This window comes from Lepidochelys kempii, chromosome 7 (genome assembly GCF_965140265.1).
Source record: "Lepidochelys kempii isolate rLepKem1 chromosome 7, rLepKem1.hap2, whole genome shotgun sequence".
NCBI classification, from domain to species: domain Eukaryota; kingdom Metazoa; phylum Chordata; order Testudines; family Cheloniidae; genus Lepidochelys; species Lepidochelys kempii.
The window spans coordinates 113,832,979-113,851,908 of NC_133262.1; the positions used below are offsets into that span (position 1 = coordinate 113,832,979).

An 18,930-nucleotide genomic window follows, 5' to 3' on the forward strand; every position below is an offset into this window, starting at 1 on the left:
ACTGCTCTGTGCCTCAGTTTCCCCATCTGTAAAATAGAGATAATGCTACTGACCTCCTTTGTACAGCACTTTGCGATCTACCGGTGCAAAGTGCTGTTTAAAAGCTACGGATGATTGTTATTGGGAGCTGATTCTGCTCTGATTGCTGTAAATCAGGTATAAATCTAAATCAGTAGAAATTCACTGGTATCTGAGAGAAGAATCAGGCCCACACTGTACTTTATGCAGGTTCATGCCATTTGGCTGAAAATGTCTATAGAAATTACTTTACAGTTACAGAGTATGATTATTAAATAGTAGAGGTGGTCAAAAATTTTTAAAGATTTCGAAAAAATTTTCTCAAAATTTGTAGTGAAATATCATCACCATTTTCCTGTGCATAGGAAGAGAGGGGCTGGTTCAGCTTGGGGAAATCTTGGAAGTCCATAAACATGTTGGATGTTCTCTCAGGCCAGTGGCTTTCACCACACTGAATTGTGTCATTTGTACAAGTACTGCTGTCCATGACCAGTGTATCCCAGCATCAGCCGATACCGATTATCCAACTCTGTGACATTAGTAGAAGAATCAGTTCTTTCAGGAGAAATATAAGGAAGTGATCATTGCCCCAGCAACAGACAGTCTGGGTATTTTGATGTCTCTTCATCTAAAATTAGAAGGTGGAGACATGCCCTTATGTGAAGAGTGCTCTAAAACCGTCAGCCATTCCCTGATTAAGGACCAGTGGGTTGAGCTGCTGGTGAGCAGCTGGATGGAAGCCACTGTAGATTGTCAGGCTTTTAGGCTGATTTAGGGCTTGTTGCTCATTCAGCTGTATGGGTGTAAAACAGTGCGTTCTGGCAGTGATTGGGAGTCAGACTGCTTGTATTTATTGGTGTGTGGCTGGTATACAATATGTTCCCTTGTCAGTGACCCAACAGATTTTTAATTGTTTCAAAGTACTCCTGACTACATCACTGCCATTGCAAATATGCTCCAAGCTGACCTTTTAAACCTTCTGGCTTATTTCCAGTCCCCATGAAACTGCAGATGTTCCTTCCAAATTATCTTTACTTTTTCTTTATACATCCAAGCCAGCAAGTACTTTTCACTGAGATAATCTTAATTGAAATCAATTAAATTCACAGACATTCATACCTGTGCAATGTAAGAACACAGCCTTGAAATGGCAGGTGAGAGTGCTTGTGACCTCACAGTATTGGGCAGGACCAGATTTTCTGGTGATGTGGACTCTCTGCACTGCTAGATTTTCTTTCCCTTTGAAACCAAACAAACTTATTGTTGAAGCGGCTTCAGAAGTCCTCGGCGAGCTGTTTTATCTCAGTGACTGAACTGCAATACAAGTTAGTCAGCGCTCTCACTGGCTAACTCTTAGGTCAACGGAGGGCAAACTACGGCCCGTGGGCTGGATCCAGCCCTTCAGGGCTTTCAGTCCAGCCCGCAGGATTGCCAGCCCCATGGCGCAGCTTGGCAAAGGCAGGCTCCCTGGCTCCGGGCCACTCCCAGAAGCAGTTGGCACCATGTCTCTGCGGCCCCTGGGGGAGCGGGGCGCAGAGGGGTCTCTGCACTGCCCTCACCTGCAGGCACCGCCCCCCACAGCTCTCACTGGCTGGGAACGGGGAACCACAGCCAATGGGAACTTCTAGGGTTGATACCCGCAGGTGAGGGCAGTGCGCAGCGGAGCCGCCTGCCTCACCCCACCCCCAGGAGCCACTGCTGGACATGCTGACCACTTCCAGGAGTGGCGTGGGGCCAGGGGAGGCAGGGAGCCTGTCTTAGCCCCGCTGCGTACCACTGCCACCGTGGAGCCACTCGAGGTAAGTGGTGCCGGGCCGGAACCTGCACCCCGAACCTCTTCCGCACCCCAACCTCCTGCCCTGAGCCCTCTCCTGCACACTGCACCCCCTCACACATCTTGCTCGCCCTCCCTCCCGCACCCCTGCCCCAGCCCTACATTCATGGCCCTGCATACAATTTCCCCACCCAGATGTGGCCCTCAGGCCAAAAGTTTGCCCTCTCTTAGGTGGAGATCATAAAAACAAGGGTTGCTTAGGACCTTTTTCCCCATTAGATTTTTGCGTGGCGTGTTATGAAGCCAAAACAAGCAGGAAATAAAGCAACTCTACATGAGTGCTGAGATTTATTTTTTAATTTTTTTACAATTGTCTGCCAGTTGGTGATTCCGCAGCTAACCGTATGTGACATTGATGTTACACTGCACCGTTTATTGTCCAACTTAGTGAAAGGGGATATTAGTAACTGTGTTGCAAAAGAACTTGAACTCTTGATGCTTATGTGCTGTTCCGTATCCAGGAGAAACATTGCTTTTTTCACTTTTTTTCCCCTCTTATATTTCATGGCAGCGTTCCTCATCTGATTTCTTTTATCCAAAGAGTCTGGTTCTGCGCAGACCACGCTCTACAGAGGTTTGCTGTTGTGTTTTCAAACAGTTGTTAATAACCTTCTTTATTGAGAAGATTTCCTTATATTGCCTTACTGTCATTGCTACTGCTGCTGCTTATCTCACACAGCTTTCCTTGCCTTCACTCACCCCTTGGAGCACAAACTTTGTCTTTCGCATTATGAAATGCATCTTGTTTGCTATTTCCTACTTCTGCTTAATTTGTTTGTTTAATATCAAGGTTCTGATTTTTTTTTTTAAGCACACAAAAATAGCTTTTTGCTCTTTCACTTTGGTGTCATTATTCAGTGGATTGTAGAAAGTGGTTGTTCTGGAATAAAAAATTACAAATGAAAACACTACACTTAAGATCTGATCATATGAAAACTATTGTGACTTTCACAGCTGGTTGGGGAAATTTTCACAAACAGTGTTTTAAGATTTTTCATGAAAAAATGTCATTGAAACGTTCCATTCTGAGAAAGTGTTGACCAGCACCAACTGAATATTTGAACTGAGCTAAACTGGTTGTTAATTGTTTTGTAAAGTTTCTATTTTTGAATGGTTTCTGAGCATGGGCTGATTCTTGTGCTGCCCATTAGCTCTAGCCACCATGTGTGCAGTGACTTGATCTGTGGCTTATCCAAGCTAGAGTTATGAAGCCCTCTCTTACCTATTCATTCTGGGCTGCCTTTCTTCCTCCAGACTTCTCTGAGCCCAGCAGGTACAGAGTGTTTGATATTTTCTTAACAACTATAAAGATGCTCTATCACTGGTTCTGGGTGAGGAAATGTTTCTGGAGAATTAGAGTTGGTGCAGTCAGATATTAAAGGTTCTAGATAGTAATCTACAGAACGATTGCATTCGTCTGTTTGACTGCAGTCAAGGTTTTTGAATGGTTGTACACTTTGTTTTGTGTGCATTTGATGATGAGATTTTAGACCAGTGGTGTTGAAGAGAGAGAAGCAACCAGCTTAGCCATGAAAGTTATTTATTGCCAGGTAATAACCATACAAGGGAAGCCAAACAAACAAAACAGTTATAATATTAAATCTAGTCTGGTTTAGAAAACTATAACTGATCACATAAGTCAGAGTCAGAAGGCTATACCTAAAGAGAGAGCTGGGTTCTCACCACTCCATGAAGCTTGAATTGATCGGGGTTTCCAGATGGTGGTGGTAGCTGAGGGTCTGGAGCACTGGAGACAGGCAGAGCCCCCAGCATGATCAGTGAGGAGAAGAGGAAGTCCCCATGGAACTGATGTAGATTTTGGATCCAGGCATCAGAGTACTTACTTGAGCATGGGTAGGGGTTTTTGTAGGGAAAGAACAATGGTTCAAGGGAGAAAACTAGATTTGTTTATGGGTAAACTGATGGCTCAAGGGAATATACCAAAGTTGTTTTGTTCAGGCTACACAAGAGGAACTGATCATTCCTGGCTATGGGCGGTGTTCCTTTGAGGGAGCTCACAATGCAATTAGACAGCTTCAGTATTTTGGATACCACTAAAGGATATATTGGTCTGATAACTAGTGAGCTGGGTGTGTGCAGGCATGGGTTCATTAAGATCTGGAGCAGAGATCCCCCATCATGCAGTGCTTTCCTGCTTTTCTGGTCCCAGAGTTCCGTGTGGTTCTTGCCTTGGAATCTCTGTTCTCCATTCTGTATGCTAATGGAGATGCGTCCCTGTCCCATCTTTGATGCAAATCAGACTAGGGGAGTTTCCTTAATCCTGTCACCCTTGTCTGGCGGGTTTAGGTGTGTCTCCCACTGCCTTTTCATTGCGTTTTGTAAGTCTGTCTTCTGATCGGCTTTGGTTCAAGCAGAGGCTGGAGGAGGGAAGGTCTTTTGTGAGTCAGACAGGCTGGGTACTGTGCCCTGGTTCCCCAAGAACACAGAGCTGATAGGTAACAACATGCAAGTTTAGATTCCTATTCCAAGCTTATCCAAAGCTCTCAAGTCTTCAAAACAGGGCAGGAAATCTCTTGGGGAAATGACATTCTTGTGGAATCTCCAGTATTCCCTGGAGCTGGGCTTGAAGGAAGATACATTTAGTATTTTAGATCTTGCAGTCCTAATACCAGCAGAGACCTAGACAGGTAGAGGGACATGCACAGAGGAAAAATGTGTGGAGTAAGTGGAATATTTCAGAACCTTGAGAGAGTCTAGCTTGGGTTTGATTCTAGCAATGGCCAAAGGCTCCAGGGAAGCTGCAGTTTTTAATATTTTCAGAACTGGTTTGCTCATCCCTACTTGCTGTACCTCCCTTTTGCACATAGTGAGCCAATTCCTGTAGCTCATTTTGTAAATACAACCTCTCGTTTTCTCAAAACAGTAGTTAGTCAATCTTGTTACAGCGTGTGACTGATTAAACCAAACATACTTCAGCACTCTGGGATGCATCTGTGCTTGGAGGAAATGAGGGCTTTAGCGAGATCAATGCTCAAGAAAATCCACGGGTATATGGTTTTGGACTCAGTGGTTGGAGGCAAGGCAAACCAATCTGTGGGTCTTCTCATCTGGGACAAAGATGAATTTCCATTATGTATGAATGAAAGATGTGGGTCTTTAGAAAACGAAAATAGATATTTACAGTGGATGCCTTATAGAAACAAGTCTTTCATCCAAGCATATATCCCCAGGCTTGAGACCTAAATAGAAAGGTTTTAACTGATTACAAAATGTATGAATGTACCTGGCAACATGAAAGAATAAACTGGCTTATGGAAAGGAAGTTTGTCATAAATTACATACATGCAGTAGACTTTAAAAACCACATTTACAATCTCTTAAGAAAATTGTGTATGTTAGCATTCTGTGAGAAGATCAAACTGTGACAGTAGAATCTAAGAACATGGTGTGAAATCCTGGCCTCATTGAAGTCAATGGGAGTTTGGGAGCCAGGATTTCACCCTTAATTTTCATGGTGCAAACTTAACAAGGGTATTGGAGGAAGCCTTCATTTGCATGAGTAGTTTTGTGGCATAGCTTAAGTTTGGCAACAACTAGTATGGAATGACTTGTCCTGAAGACCAATTTTGCTTCACTGCACTTTGCTTTTAGGATGGAAAGAAGTTGCTCCTATCTGTGAGCACGTGTGTATGTGCGTGTTTTTTAAAACTAAACCACACCTGTTAATAAAGCTTGTCTTTATGACTGCTTAATTAGCCAATGAATATGCATTGTAGATTTTTAGGAGAGGAAATAATTAGTCTCCACATGAATGCTCCTGGAAAGAGAAACTTGAAGCCATGATTAATTGGCAAAATAATGGACATGCATAACGGATGGTTTCAGATTTTGTTTCTTGGTGGGTCGCATACATCACCATTTATAATAATCATGATGCAATAAGAGCCTGATACAAAACCCACTGACATGAATATGAGTTTTTCCAGTGACTTCATTGGGCTTTGGATCCATGCCCTAAGTAACTTGTCTCCTTTGAAAAACCTTACAGTCAGTGATACAAGTGATCAAAGTAATCTATGTTGTTACTTCTAAAACAAAATCCTGTTTAGCAAGGAGAAGTGATTGCAGAAAAAGCTAAGTTCTAATGAGCTTTTATATGTACATCTTTACCACACTTAAACTAGCCTCTGTAGCTAAGGATCTTTTTCTTTTAACTGTATTAGCAATGTTATTGTTAAGTGACTGTGTGTAGAATGAAAAATTATCCCTTCTTCTGCAGCTGTTCTCACCGCCTTGCATAATGAACTCAATCAAAAAACTAAGGCAGGTACTGTAAACAACACTGGCAGTGTCTTTTATAACATCGTAGTGCATCCAGTTAGCCAGATGTTCATGGGATCACTTCTGATCTGGCTTGCTTGCCCCCATATCTTTCTATAGAGCATGACACTGAACATCTGTAGCATAGAAAAGCACAGCCATCACATTGCAGCATTCTGGTGATGTGGATGGCCCTAGTGTTTTTGTTTTTTCTTTTAAATAACTTATCCGTTTAAATGGTGTGCCATGCATGATGATCTAAAAACTGAGGTAAATCAAGATGAGCCAGCCTAAGTTGTATGAACTAATATTAAATAACAAATTGGGGCATATGTGTGTGTGAGATACAGTAATCCAGAACTGACATACACAATGGCCCCAACAGAATAGCCATAAAAATAGCATGAATGACCTTTTGCATTGAAGACAAATGCATGAAGAGAGAAAAAAGAAATAAAAGTAAGAGATTGCCGAAGAGGAGGAAAATATGAAGAAGTGATGCAGATGCTTTCCTTGAGATTTGAGTCAATCATTTAGCTCCATTGATGATCTGCATGAATTTGTTTGTTTTTACTATACATTCTTCAATTTCCTGTATCCAGCAAAGAGGTCTAAGATGTTGTTTGGGGGGGGAGGGGGGAGGAGGAGGAGAAGAGAAAGGAGATGTACAGGTGGAGATGGCTCTTACCCTCTTAAAAAAGGAGGAGGATAAAGAGAGCACACTGAAAATAGCAGGAAGAGGAGTTTAATGGAAGTACTGAATGGTTCGTTGCTTGTCACCGCTCTGAGTGGAGGTGGGAAATGTCCTATAGCAGAGTAGGAAATGTTTAGGAAACAGTTGGAGAGACTGGTTGAAATTCATCCTGTGTAAACAGGAAAAAAGGGGCAAGAGAGGCCAGTGTGGCTAAGTAGGGATGTAGGGGTTAGTTAAAACAATGGGAAAACTTCTGTCTCTTAAGAGGACAGTTGTAAAACTAAGCAAGATACAGGATGGGAACAACTAAAGAAACCCCTACAATGCTGATCACTGGGTTTCCAGAAGTACTTTGACTAAGTTCATCGGGGCAGGATTGCCGTTGTGTTCTGTATTTGTACAAAGCCTGGTACAATAGGGTCCTTGTCTGTGAATGAAGTCCCTAGGGGCTAGCACAATACAAATAATAGTAACTAACGAGAAAGGGTCCTCACAGAGTTTTGAAGGAGATTTAATGTGAAATTGGTGCACTCAGAAGGAGACTAGGAATATTGGGTATAAGGAACGGCAGATCTGGCAAACAGCTAATTTACTAACAGTCAGATTGATGGGAAGCTAATAAGCATGACTGGATCCGAGAGCAGAAGAAAGGGAGAACTGTGGAAAGGAGACTAGGTCCCTAATCCTGCCAGTGTTTATGTGCATGATGAACTTTCGGCACTTAGTCCTGCCATTGACTCCAGTGCAATATCTCCTGTGCTTAAAGTTAAGCACCTGTGTACATGTTTGCCTAAACTTGGAAAGCAGGCTCCACTAACTACACTTGGTATGAAAAAATACAATGGAGAAAGTTGCTCAATAGGAGGGGTGAACTAGTATACAGTGAATGAGCAGATCAAAGAATGTATTTTTAAGGACCAAACAGGGAGGTGAGACTTAGAAACATTGCAAGAGAATAACACTAGAATAACACTATTTCTAAGTGACCGTTTCCTGGCAACTTCTGATTCCCTAAAGTAATTATGAAAGCCCCTTTTTCTTGATGTACAAACTTCTGTCTGTTACATTCCAGAGAAAGTATAGGGATAGAGAGAGGAAAAAAGAAGACTGTAGTTTCTCTAAAACTCACAATCTGTTTGTACTTATTAGAAAAAATAAATCAAAAAGACAAATCTTTGGCCAAAACCAGAAGGTGAGTAATGAGGAAGATGCCCAGAATTACACCTCGGCTATTTAACCTTGTTCCTTGTGCTTTGTAATAAAAACAATCGCTTACCATGGTAACTGCAACAACTTTCTACATATGGCCGTATGACTCCACTCAAGCAGCAGTATGAATTGTCAGAGTTTTAAAGGGAATAAAATGTTTCTCATTAACAGCCTGATTTTCCCATTTAATTCTTGGTGTTTGGGGGGTTTTGGGTTTTTTTTTGTTTTTTTTTTTGGCTAATGTAAATAATTTTTCTCTTGGTTACGTTATGGGAGGAGCAGAAGGGCAGCTGCGGCATCTTAGAAATTTCTGTGCTCTCTTCCTGCAATATGGAATTTTGTAGCTACTGAGCGGGTCCAATGTCCCGCTGAAAAAATATGCTCAGATTTGCTAGGGAGAGAGAGAGAGAGAGGTATCCCTCAGTGTCATCTGTTCTCCATTGTAGACTGCTGCATTTGATCTAACTCCTTAATTTTCGTGGTACCTGTTCCAAGTCCTTGATTCCCCCAGTGTCCCCAAATGCATGAGTTTCTTTGATGGGATTCCTAAAACACATCTCAAATCAGATGTAAGCTGAGGAATACTCTATTTAGCCTGTTTTTTTAATAATACCCCGTTAGATTGCTCACTATAAAGTAAAAGCTAAAAGGACCCTGGGAAAGTGACTGCTACTCAGCCGAAGGCTCCCTTCAGGAAATATCTGCTGAGAGATAAGAAAGCCCGACTGAGCAGATATTTCCTGTATGAGATCTGTGAGCCACACTGTCTGGTTTCTTTTTCTCTCCAGTGCTCCTTGGTTCTGTGTCACAGCCAACAAGAGACAGGAACAAGTTTACCGAGAGTTTAATTGTTCAGTGGCATTAGAGTAAAATACCCCACTGCATTCAGCCAGAATCACCCACCAGCCAACAAATTGCTTCATGCTTTAGGGAGCTCCTTTACTTTGCATCTGGTTTGAGAATATTGTTGTAGATTTTTGATTTTTCAGGAGGAGGCAATGTGGGCTTTGATTTCTTCAAAGACAAATCTTGGGCCTGATCTAGAACCCATTAAAGTCAGTGGGAGTATTTCCATTGACTTCACTGGGCTTTGTATCAGGCTCCTGGTATGTTAATTTTTAGTTCAGGAAAATTTAGTTTAACACCTTTAACAATGTGCATACTGCTTCCTAGACTAAGGAGGAATTCCAGGAATTATCATGCATGGAAGAGCATTGGCAGCTTTTTTAGAGTAGGATCATCGGAAAGGAGACCAGGGAGATTTTTGGCTCAATAAATGGGTTTCTGATTTATGGAGATTTGAACTCAGATACCTGATGACACTGAATGAATTTCTTGATCCACACTGCCCTACCTGGAGGTAATGTCACGTGGATATTGAAGAAGTGCCAGAAGCTGCCATTCAATTTATAATTGCACTCACTTTGTACTGGTGTAAGTAACTACACAGGATTCAAGTTTCAAACATCAGAGGCATTGCAGAGTGGAATTTCAGCCTGACTTTCACCTGCAACTATTGCACCTAAATTGTGTTGCGTGGATTGTGAACTATGCCATGGGAGAGAGTTTTTTGTCCCTCTACAGTCCAGTGCTGGACCCAATTCTACACTCGTTTACACTGATGTAGTTCCAGTGACTCAGGCCCCGATACAGTGAGCGATAGCAGGTGGGTAAGCCGCTATGCAGCCCACTTGCATACTATAGGATTGGAATCTTGCTCCGCACCAGCGGAACTGCGAGAGGTTTGGCCATTTGTCAAATAATGTTTTTCAATAGGGACATTGACAAGAATATCCTGGAGTGCTCCTACAATGCCTCTGGGAGATTGTTTGGTTTTTTTGTTCATTATTGTCAATCTTTTTTTCCCCCACAGTGTGCCTTAAAACTAAGAAACTCCCTTTTCCCACACACCACCCTCCCAAAAGAGAAACCAGGCCTGCATCTCAAGGTTGTGAAATTTCCTGGAATGCTGGAGTTTGCATTTACATTATTCAACTTTTTGATTCATTTGAAGACAAATGAATCTTTCTGCCTTTTAATAATAATCTAAATTCTCAGTGTTATGCCTGCAGACAGATCACTTACAAGTGAACATTTGTTTTACAGCCTACAAGAATATCATCTGAAAGTATTTATTCCAGACCAGGTTCCAGTATTCCTGGCTCACCAGGCCATACTATCTATGTAAGTATAATTTTCTATTTATAAGCCATTGCTCCCTTGATGACGAGGTAGAGGCTGGGATTTCCAATACCCCCTAAGGGTTTTAGAAGACCAGTTCCCATTAAAACTAACGGGAATTGGATGCACTAGTTCCATAGGCATCTTTGTGGCATCTCAGATGGAATGTTTGCGTAGCACAGTTGTAAGCTAACGTGTGCCAAAGTTGTTAACCCAGAGTTGATGCAGCTGTCAGGTATAGTAAATGGCATCCCAGTTTGCTTTGTGAAAACTGACAAATTCAGAGCCTTATTCCCCTTCTAGTGGGTAAAAAAAAAAAGGGGGGGGGCAAAAGGGCTAAGAACCTCAAAACAATTACTGCAGAATAGAGTACTGTGTATCTGCACTACTGCCTCTACTCGCCAGAATTGGACAGCTCGGCACTGTGTATCATGGGCCCTCTGCTGCTAGGGTAACCCGCGCTAGGAGAATCTGTCTTCCCTCTGGTGGCTGACCTACATAAGAAATGTATAGGTGTGCTCTGCTTCCACCTAAGGAGCTTCTTTAGTCCAAGTTCTTTAAGTGCTGAGGTCTCAGGTTCAAAGCTCACTGGCAGCCCAAGCAGGGTCAGTTTCATTCATACATAATGGAAATTCATCTTTGTCCCAGATGAGAGGGGCCTGTGCTGCTAGGACAAGACAATTTGGAGGAAAGGGCCACTGCCTATAGAAGAAAAATGAGCCCAACCCCTTCTCGTAGATTATAACTTGCCGCTGATGTCTTACACATCCACTAATAGGCTTATAGTTAGCCATAAAAGGCTGTGGACATCTGTCAACAGTCATTCAGTGCAGCGGAGAGCAGCTTTGGCTTTCGCAGTGTTGTATAGTAACTTGCTTTGCTGCACTTTGGCATTTCTCTGACGTTTCCTATATCTTGGGCTAGTCTACACTAAAAAGATTTGCTACTTTAGTTATACCAGTATAGCTAAAGCAGGAACCCCTGCTCCCCAGTGTGGGTGCAGTTACACCAGCAGAAAAGTGCTTTTACCCATATAGCTTATTCCAGTTAGGAAGTGAAATAAGCTATCCTGGTATCAGGCATCATTTTTCTGGTACCACTGTGTCCACGCTAGGATTTGGTTATGTAGGAAGTTACGGTACTTCTCAGCATGCAGCCGCTGGGGGCATATTGCCGTAAATCCTGGAACTTATGGAGTTTCTGCTATGCTCAATAAAGCTTGCCACTAGAACAGAGATTTTGGCCCTAGGGGGAAGATTTCTTGTAAAAAAACAGAAGTGTTGAGCATCTATCTGTTGTTACCTTTATAGTGCTAAATATGGGGCCATCCTCTAGAATTTTTGCTATGCTACTCTAGTTTGATGGGTTTTATATTCACAGAATAGTATGAGAGCCCTGTAATCCCTTCCTGAAGGGCCTCTTTTCTTCAGGACTTTAGATGATCTTGCTGGATACATAGATTTCCTGGTGGATCCTTTTGTTCCCATGAGGCTCCCATAGTATCCGAGAAATTAGAGATGGAAAAGCTCTATTAAATCATCACCAAACTAGGAGTGTCCCAATATTTTTAAAAGAATGTGAGTCCTTCTCTGTTTTTATTTATCTTTCTTAATTGGAACTTACCCAGGTATCTGAGTACAGCAGATGTCTCTCCTTTTTCTGGCTAGAGAAGTCCCTGCATCCAAAAGGGGCTATCTTCTTAATCTGTGCTATTCATATTCCAAGCCTAAGAAACAGGGATGTGTGTCAAAGGAATACCTAGGGGCATAACAGGGTGCATGCTGTGTTTTAAGACATACAGGGCACAGATCTACTGATGGCGTGCAGGGTATGTGGAAAAATTGACCAAGGGGTCCAATCCAGTATTCACTCAAGGCAGTGCTAGTTTTGCCATGCATTTTACTGCAGAAGGAGCAGTCAGTAAATTAGACCTGTTACCCGGTGCTGGTTTGAAACCATAGAGTAAAATCTGGAGTGTTGTCAGCATGCTGACATGTGCAGCTTCATAGCTTTAGGCCAGCTTATGAAACTCACTCCTTGTTGTCCGCAGTCGGAGGCCAGTTCAGTGTTAGTGCTGTACATTGGTATAAAAATGTCTGTTTTACCTTGCGCTGCGTTAACAATGTCCTGACACATTCTCAACTCATTAGTGTGTGTGTGTATTTAAGAGCTAAAAGTGCTTAGGTCATTTTTATTACAGTCAAACAAGTTTCAGGTAATTTTTGGAGCAATCGTTGTTTAACCATTTAAAGTATTATTTTAAAAAAAATAATTTTAAAATGCAGCATTTTGTGAGCTCTAACTCAAGGGATTGCATGGGAACCACCATGCCAAATGGGCTAGAATGAGAGATGGATGGCTAAATGCTATACAGCTCTGAAAATTTGTGTCAGCCTTTAGCGTGGGTGGAAATGAATCTGAGTAGAAACTGACCAACCTAATTTTACCATTCAGCTTAGTGAAATACAAAAGGTGTAAACACAGCATAAGGTTACGAAAAGGAAACTAGATGTTTAAAGCTTATTCAGTTTCAATATTTCAAGGTGTTTCCATAATGCAGGTAAGAACTGACAATGTTTTTTTTTTAAATCTCAACACTCTCTCCTTTTAACCAAGGAAATATAAAAACAAATGGCAGCTTTCCTTTGTCTTTTTGGTGTATCTCTTCACAGCACTTTCTTCTTCATGTTAGTGAGTGAGCAGCTCTCTTTGGAGCTTATTTCCAAGGTTGGCTCTCTAGGTGCAAACTAGCCATGAAATCACACTGTGGAATGGATGTCAAAGTGTTTGACATCTTATCAACATCTCATAGCCAGGCTCGCAGATACTGTGGTGATGGGTGTCAAATAAAAATGTAGATATATGGGGATAGTTCTGAAGACATCATGCACCATTTTATTGCTGTGTTTTGCAAGCTGGAGTCTTATTTGCCTCTGTTTCATTTTAGGATGTTCTTTTCCCTAATGTAATAAGGGTAGGAAGCAGTTTTCCATCTTCAGAATACCTTAAGCAATCCTCTCAACATCTGTGTGAGCTAGGAAGCTGGTATTATTTATCCACATTTTGCTGTTTGGGAAAAGCTGAAGCAGAGAGGTGAAGTGACTTGCCCAAGGCCATTCAGTGGGTCATTTGCAGAGCTGGGATTTTGATTTGAGGACTAGGAATCATGAGCTCCTATGTTCAGTCTATTTAGACCATGCTGCTTCTTGCCTAAACTCTCAAAAAAAAAAACATTCTGTGCTATTAAAGGAGGCATGATGCTGAAGAAGAGTCAGTCACTTCATACGTTAATGGAGTGGCAAGAAGGGTTTTCTTTAAGTGCATTGTGAAAGCAAATTCCCTCAAAGAATGAACTGTATAAAATAGAAATTACTAGTGCATTTGTGTGTGTTAATTTATCTTCTGTCTTTGACCTTCAGGCAAAAGTAGACAATGAGATCCTTGATTACAAGGATTTAGCAGCTATTCCCAAAGTCAAGGCCATTTATGACATTGAACGTCCAGACCTAATTACTTATGAACCATTCTACACTTCCGCCTACGAGGAGAGACAGGAGAGACAGAGTCTTGGAGAGGTAATGAATTCATGAGCAACCCGTTCTGTTATACGCTAGCATTCAAAGTCGGCTACACTTCTATCCTCTTTTGAACCCGTTTGTAACTGATGCTATTCAATGCCGTTGTTGCTGCTGTTCAGTCCAAGGGCTTGCATCTATCTGGTCCATGTTTAAAGGAAGGAACTGTGATGTTGACTCATACCTCGCATCTCCTTGTGTGGCCAGCTGCAGAAATAAGTGTATGGCTGCTCTGTATAGCTCACCTTCAGTTAACACCAGCATCTAACTAAGGGCTGGCGGGGTGTGGTTCTTCCTCCATGTATATTCGTAACTCACATTGACTGTCTGATGGCTGCTTACAAGCTCAGTGCATGAGGCAAACATAACTCCGGTGCTGTGTCACGTACGAAGTATATCACTTTAACGCACTGATGTTCCCAGTGGGTCGCCAGGGTGCTAAATGAATATTACAGCAGTATGGCAACGAAGAGGGTTAACAGCACTGGGATTTTGACACACACATCTCATGGGGAAATAGAGGCCCAAAGCATTTATTCCAGATGTGGGATAGATCTAGGTGAGGTGCTAATCATTTACATAGATATATCCAGGAAGGTGCATTGGCTTGCTCTATAAAAGCAGTTGCTTTCTGCTTTAATTGATGTATCTGCCATTTGAGAGCAAGCCTTATATCCTGCATCAAAAAGAGTATCTGGTCTCTCTTCTGAAAGTTGTGCTTCAAAGGGTGCAGGTTTCTTTCTGTTTCTCCAGGTGATCTTCCCTGCTCATAATTGCCCGTTGGTAGTATTGCCTTCCCGAGTCCCAATACGTTTGATTCTAAGTAGATTGGTCATTTCATGCCTTCCGAGGGAGTAAAAGGCACTTTCAGAAATGAAGATCTAAAGAGATAGTGGGCCCAAATCTGCTCAGTTCCACCCTGGCAATTCCTATGGTCCCTTGTGTGTATTTGAGTGCAGCATTTGGCCCTTGTTTCTGCAAGTCTCAGAGCCTTAGGAGGAACCAGCCTTTCACAATCAAAGAAATTGTGTAAGTGCTCAGCATACATGCTACTGCTTCTCTCAGCAATTTTCATGCCAACCCTTGGCAGAGCATCTACTTCTTCCTTCTCTAACAACATGGAGGAAATGAGCCTGAACTGGACTGAACCTTATTTGTCTTATGAGTGTGTGAAAGGGGATGGAGTGGAAAGATTATATAAATTATTCACATTGGGGGAGACTTTTTCTGAGGCACTAGTGGCATTTGGGCACCCAACTCCATGTCTTTGAAAATCTCCCCCATTAAGAAATCAGTCTGCCTGCCAGTGAATGGGTGAGTTGGAACATGCTGACCATTATAACTAAGGACCCCAGTTTTCCCACTGTTGTATTTGCCATTTACATAGTTCACAGGGGCTGTTCTCTTCATATATGTGTACCATTAAACTACAACAGTGGTTGAGAGCACAGGGAAAGGACAGCTCAGAAACTTGGTAATGAATTACAGAACCTTGCACTTCTAGTCCAGGTTGGTGGTGAATCTAACTGATGGCTAATTAGAGGTGTGTGTGAAATGAATGGTGGTTTCTGACTCCAGATCCCAGTAGACATGAGCCCTCCTTGCAAAAACCACCATCAGACTCAACACCAGTTTGTCCCCTGATGGTAACAGAAGAGAGACCTGAATGGACTAGGGGAAATGAAGAACCCTCTCCCCTTGGAGGTGGTGACATTCCGTCACTTTTGACAAAGCAGCATGGTGGAAGCTTGTTTGCAGCTGCCCTCATGGTACCTATTATGGATAAATAAGAGACTTCAGAAAAGTCTCTTCAATCCAATGCTTTTCAGCAGCACTAAATTCACTTACATTTTTTTAAAAAGTAAAGTAATAGAAAGAATACAGAAATAGGGAGGCAGCATTGGCTTGTGGCTAGGGTACCGGCCTGGGAGTCAGGAGACCCGGGTTCTGCCACTGACTTCTGTGTGACCTTCGGCAAATCGCTTCACTCTTTATGCCTCTGTTTCTCCTCCCAGCCCTTGTCTGTCTTCTCTCTTTAGATTGTAAGCTCTTCAGGGTAGGAGCCGGCTCTTGCTATGTGTTAATACAGTGTCAAACACAGTAAGATCCTAATCTTGGCCAGGGCCTGTAGGTAGTAGTGTTAAATAAATCCTGTCCTTAAGATATAAGAGAAGATACATACAGACATGGAGAGGAATTGCACTCTATATGAAAAAAAAGTTTATACTCTGTATGTAAATTAATTATACATATTTCCAGTTAACCATATCCCTCTTTGTGGAGTGTTTGCATAGCATTTTAGTCATCAGTAAATGTTATGTGAATGTGTGAACAAAGATTGATTTATATTCTAAAAAAATGTTCAATTAACAAACTTAGTTAAAATTTAGTTGTCAACCAACCAGATAGTCTAGCATACTGGCTTTTACTCACTCAGGGCTAAAGACTCTGGTACTGAATTGAGTACACCTCGCATTCACTTTATTTAGAATTGTGCTCAATTAAGGACCACAGCATTTGGCCCTAAGAAAGAAGTGATTTCCATTTGTACATCAATGACATGCCCTTAATTGAAGGTTTGGCAAACATTATGCTTCCAAGATAATGTGGCATCACATTTCACAGTAAACCTCATTTGCCATGCAGCTCTATGCGCTTTGGGCACGGTAAATATTTTTGGAGACATCTTATGGGTAGTGAAAACACATTCATCAACACTCTGGCTTTTGAGGTAGACACTAACAACCACAATCTCGATAAATATTTATCACACAGAATAACTAATTAAATTAAACATGCTGCTAAATTGACTTTAGGATTTAGGTGTGATTAATACATGTTCACAATGAAATCTACATTGAATCAATGCTGTTTACTAAAGTGATCTCTGCACAATGCAAAGTGTTTTTCCTGGTTTTTCTTCGAGCAATTGCTTACGTCCATTCAACTTCGGTGCATGTGCTCGCCACATGCACTGGTGCCGGATGTTTTTCCCCTCAGCAGTATCCGTAGGGGACGGCTCTGGCGCTCCCTGGAGTGGCGCGCATACGCCGCAGAATATAGGGTACTGCCGGCCCCCTCCGCCCTCAGTTCCTTCTTGCTGCCAGTGACAATGCATGGAACTGTTGCTGCTTCAGCTAGCAATGTTGCTTCTCGTTCGTTCAAACCCATTTACCTCTTATATGTTGTTGTCTATAGTTTCCCTCTAGTTTTATTTTCCCTATTTGTTAAAGACTTAGTAGGTCCCAAACGGGACTTCGCCTCAGGATGGTGCATGCCCTGGTCCCCAGGCTTTAAGCACTGTGATCGCTGTAAAAGGCCCATGCCCATTAGCAACCCACATAACAGTTGTTTATGGTGCTTGGGCAAAGGTCACATAATTGATAAGTGCAGAATCTGCAAGTCCTTCAAGCCCAGGATGAAGAAGGAGTGGGACATTCGCTTGAAGGCACTCCTTATGGAGTCTGCCCTTACCCCAATGCTGGAGCAGCACTCTGATTCGGCGCCAAGCACTGTGACCTCAGTGCGCAGCTTCCCACAGGTACCGTCTGCACGGCACTGGTTCCCTTCCATGGCTCCAGCCAAGAAGCCCAGGAAGACAGGGCGAGGAAGGTTTCCAGCTTCCTGCAAGGAAAAGGACAAGTCTGGGGTGGATCAAGGGCCTGTCTCAGGCACCTCTTCACCCCCTTCGGGATCGCTCAACCTGAGCAGGGGCCCGAGGTGTAGCTCAACCCACTCCCCGCCAGCTACCTCAGATATCGACGGAGGTCCTCGTCAGCTCTGGGTGTCATCCACACCGGAGGCCCTGCAAGCAGTGCAAGAGATTATGTTCCTCCCAGTGCTGCCCACTCTGGCCCCTGCGGGGTCCCGGTCATGGAGTAAACCCGCGTTTAGACCACCGCAGTCTCCACCTTTATGGCAACGCTCCCTGTCGCGGGGGACATCCTGCCAGTGGTCGCCCTCTTGCAGCCATCACGCTTCTTGACCGTGATAGACAGTCCCATCCGGTCTCTGGACCTCGGACATAGGAAGGAAGGCTCGAGGTGCAGCTTGCCGGTAACCGGGCGCAGACCTCTGTAGGCATGCACTCCCTGGAAGGACTTTCAAGTTGGCGCCGGAATCTGCGCAGCACCGGTACCGTTCCAGGGACAGGTCAAGGGACTGATGGTACTGTTCCCCGGACCATCGCTGATTCCCCAGTGCAGCATCACCGTGCGGCTTCACACCAAGCCCGCTCTGGTTCCCAGTCCTGCTCGACATCCCAGTACCACTCGTTGAGCATGAGGCACAGATTGCCTTTGCAGATTTGCTGAGTGCCGCCGGTTGCCGAGGCCCCAATCCGGGTGCCTGTCAAGGTCAGCCAGATCCAACTCTGGGAGGAGTGACCGGTACCAGTCGGGAGAGAGCCACCACTCAGCCCCATCTTGGTTGCAGGGGAGCGACCGCTCCGACTTTAGCTCAGGTTTGAAGCGAGGTTCCCTAGCTGCAGGACAAGCTACGATACCTATGGTGCAGACTACGTTGACGGCACCGCAGTCTTAGACTCCGTGGCTGGCACAGTGGTACCCATGGAGGTTCACTCAGCCCTCCTGGGCCGCCCACTCGGTATCCGGTATCAGAGAGATCAGCTACCTCCCTCTCCATTTCAAGAGGCCTCAGCTGCAGGCACCCTGGAGGCACAAGAGGAAGTGGGTGAGCAAGCTGTCGGACCACCTCTGGTTGTGGAGGACCTCTTTGCACCAGCTTTCTCCTCCTCGTCACCAGATGAGGCTATAGTGGGGCCACTCTACCAGTTCCCCAGGATGATGCTAAGGTGCATCAGGAATTGTTAAAGGAGTCAATTCGTGGTCCTTCCATTTGGCTTAGCAACAGGACTACGGGTATTTACCAAGTGCATGTTGGTGGTGGTGGCTTACCTCAGACGTCAGGGTGTCCAGATCTACCTGTACCTCGACGACTGGCTCATCAAGGGCAACTCCAGGTCCAAGGGGACGTCGCGGTGCTGCTGACCATGCGCCGTTGCCTCGGCCTGTTGGTAAATGACAAAAAATCCCTGTTACTTCTGGTACAGAGGATAGAGTTCATCGGAGCAGAGCTCGACTCGACCTGGGCCACTGCGTTCCTGCCACTGGAGAAAT

At 43.6% G+C, this 18,930-nt stretch overlaps 1 protein-coding gene across 14 annotated transcripts in view; it reads left to right on the top strand.

Moving 5' to 3' along the window:
• ABLIM1 (actin binding LIM protein 1) overlaps positions 1-18,930 on the top strand; it is a 314,726-nt gene that overhangs the window by 248,077 nt on the left and 47,719 nt on the right. For 10 of the 14 annotated variants that reach the window (XR_012160071.1, XM_073354282.1, XM_073354291.1 and 7 more), the window contains exons 9-11: positions 6,093-6,140; positions 10,143-10,220; positions 13,637-13,792. Coding sequence is in view for 13 of the 14 variants with exons in the window: in XM_073354282.1 (XP_073210383.1) it covers positions 6,093-6,140; positions 10,143-10,220; positions 13,637-13,792 (282 nt within the window). In the remaining variant the exon portion in view is untranslated. The remainder of the gene's footprint in view (positions 1-6,092; positions 6,141-10,142; positions 10,221-13,636; positions 13,793-18,930) is intronic. The other 4 variants (XM_073354293.1, XM_073354284.1, XM_073354289.1 and 1 more) reach the window with 1 other exon arrangement.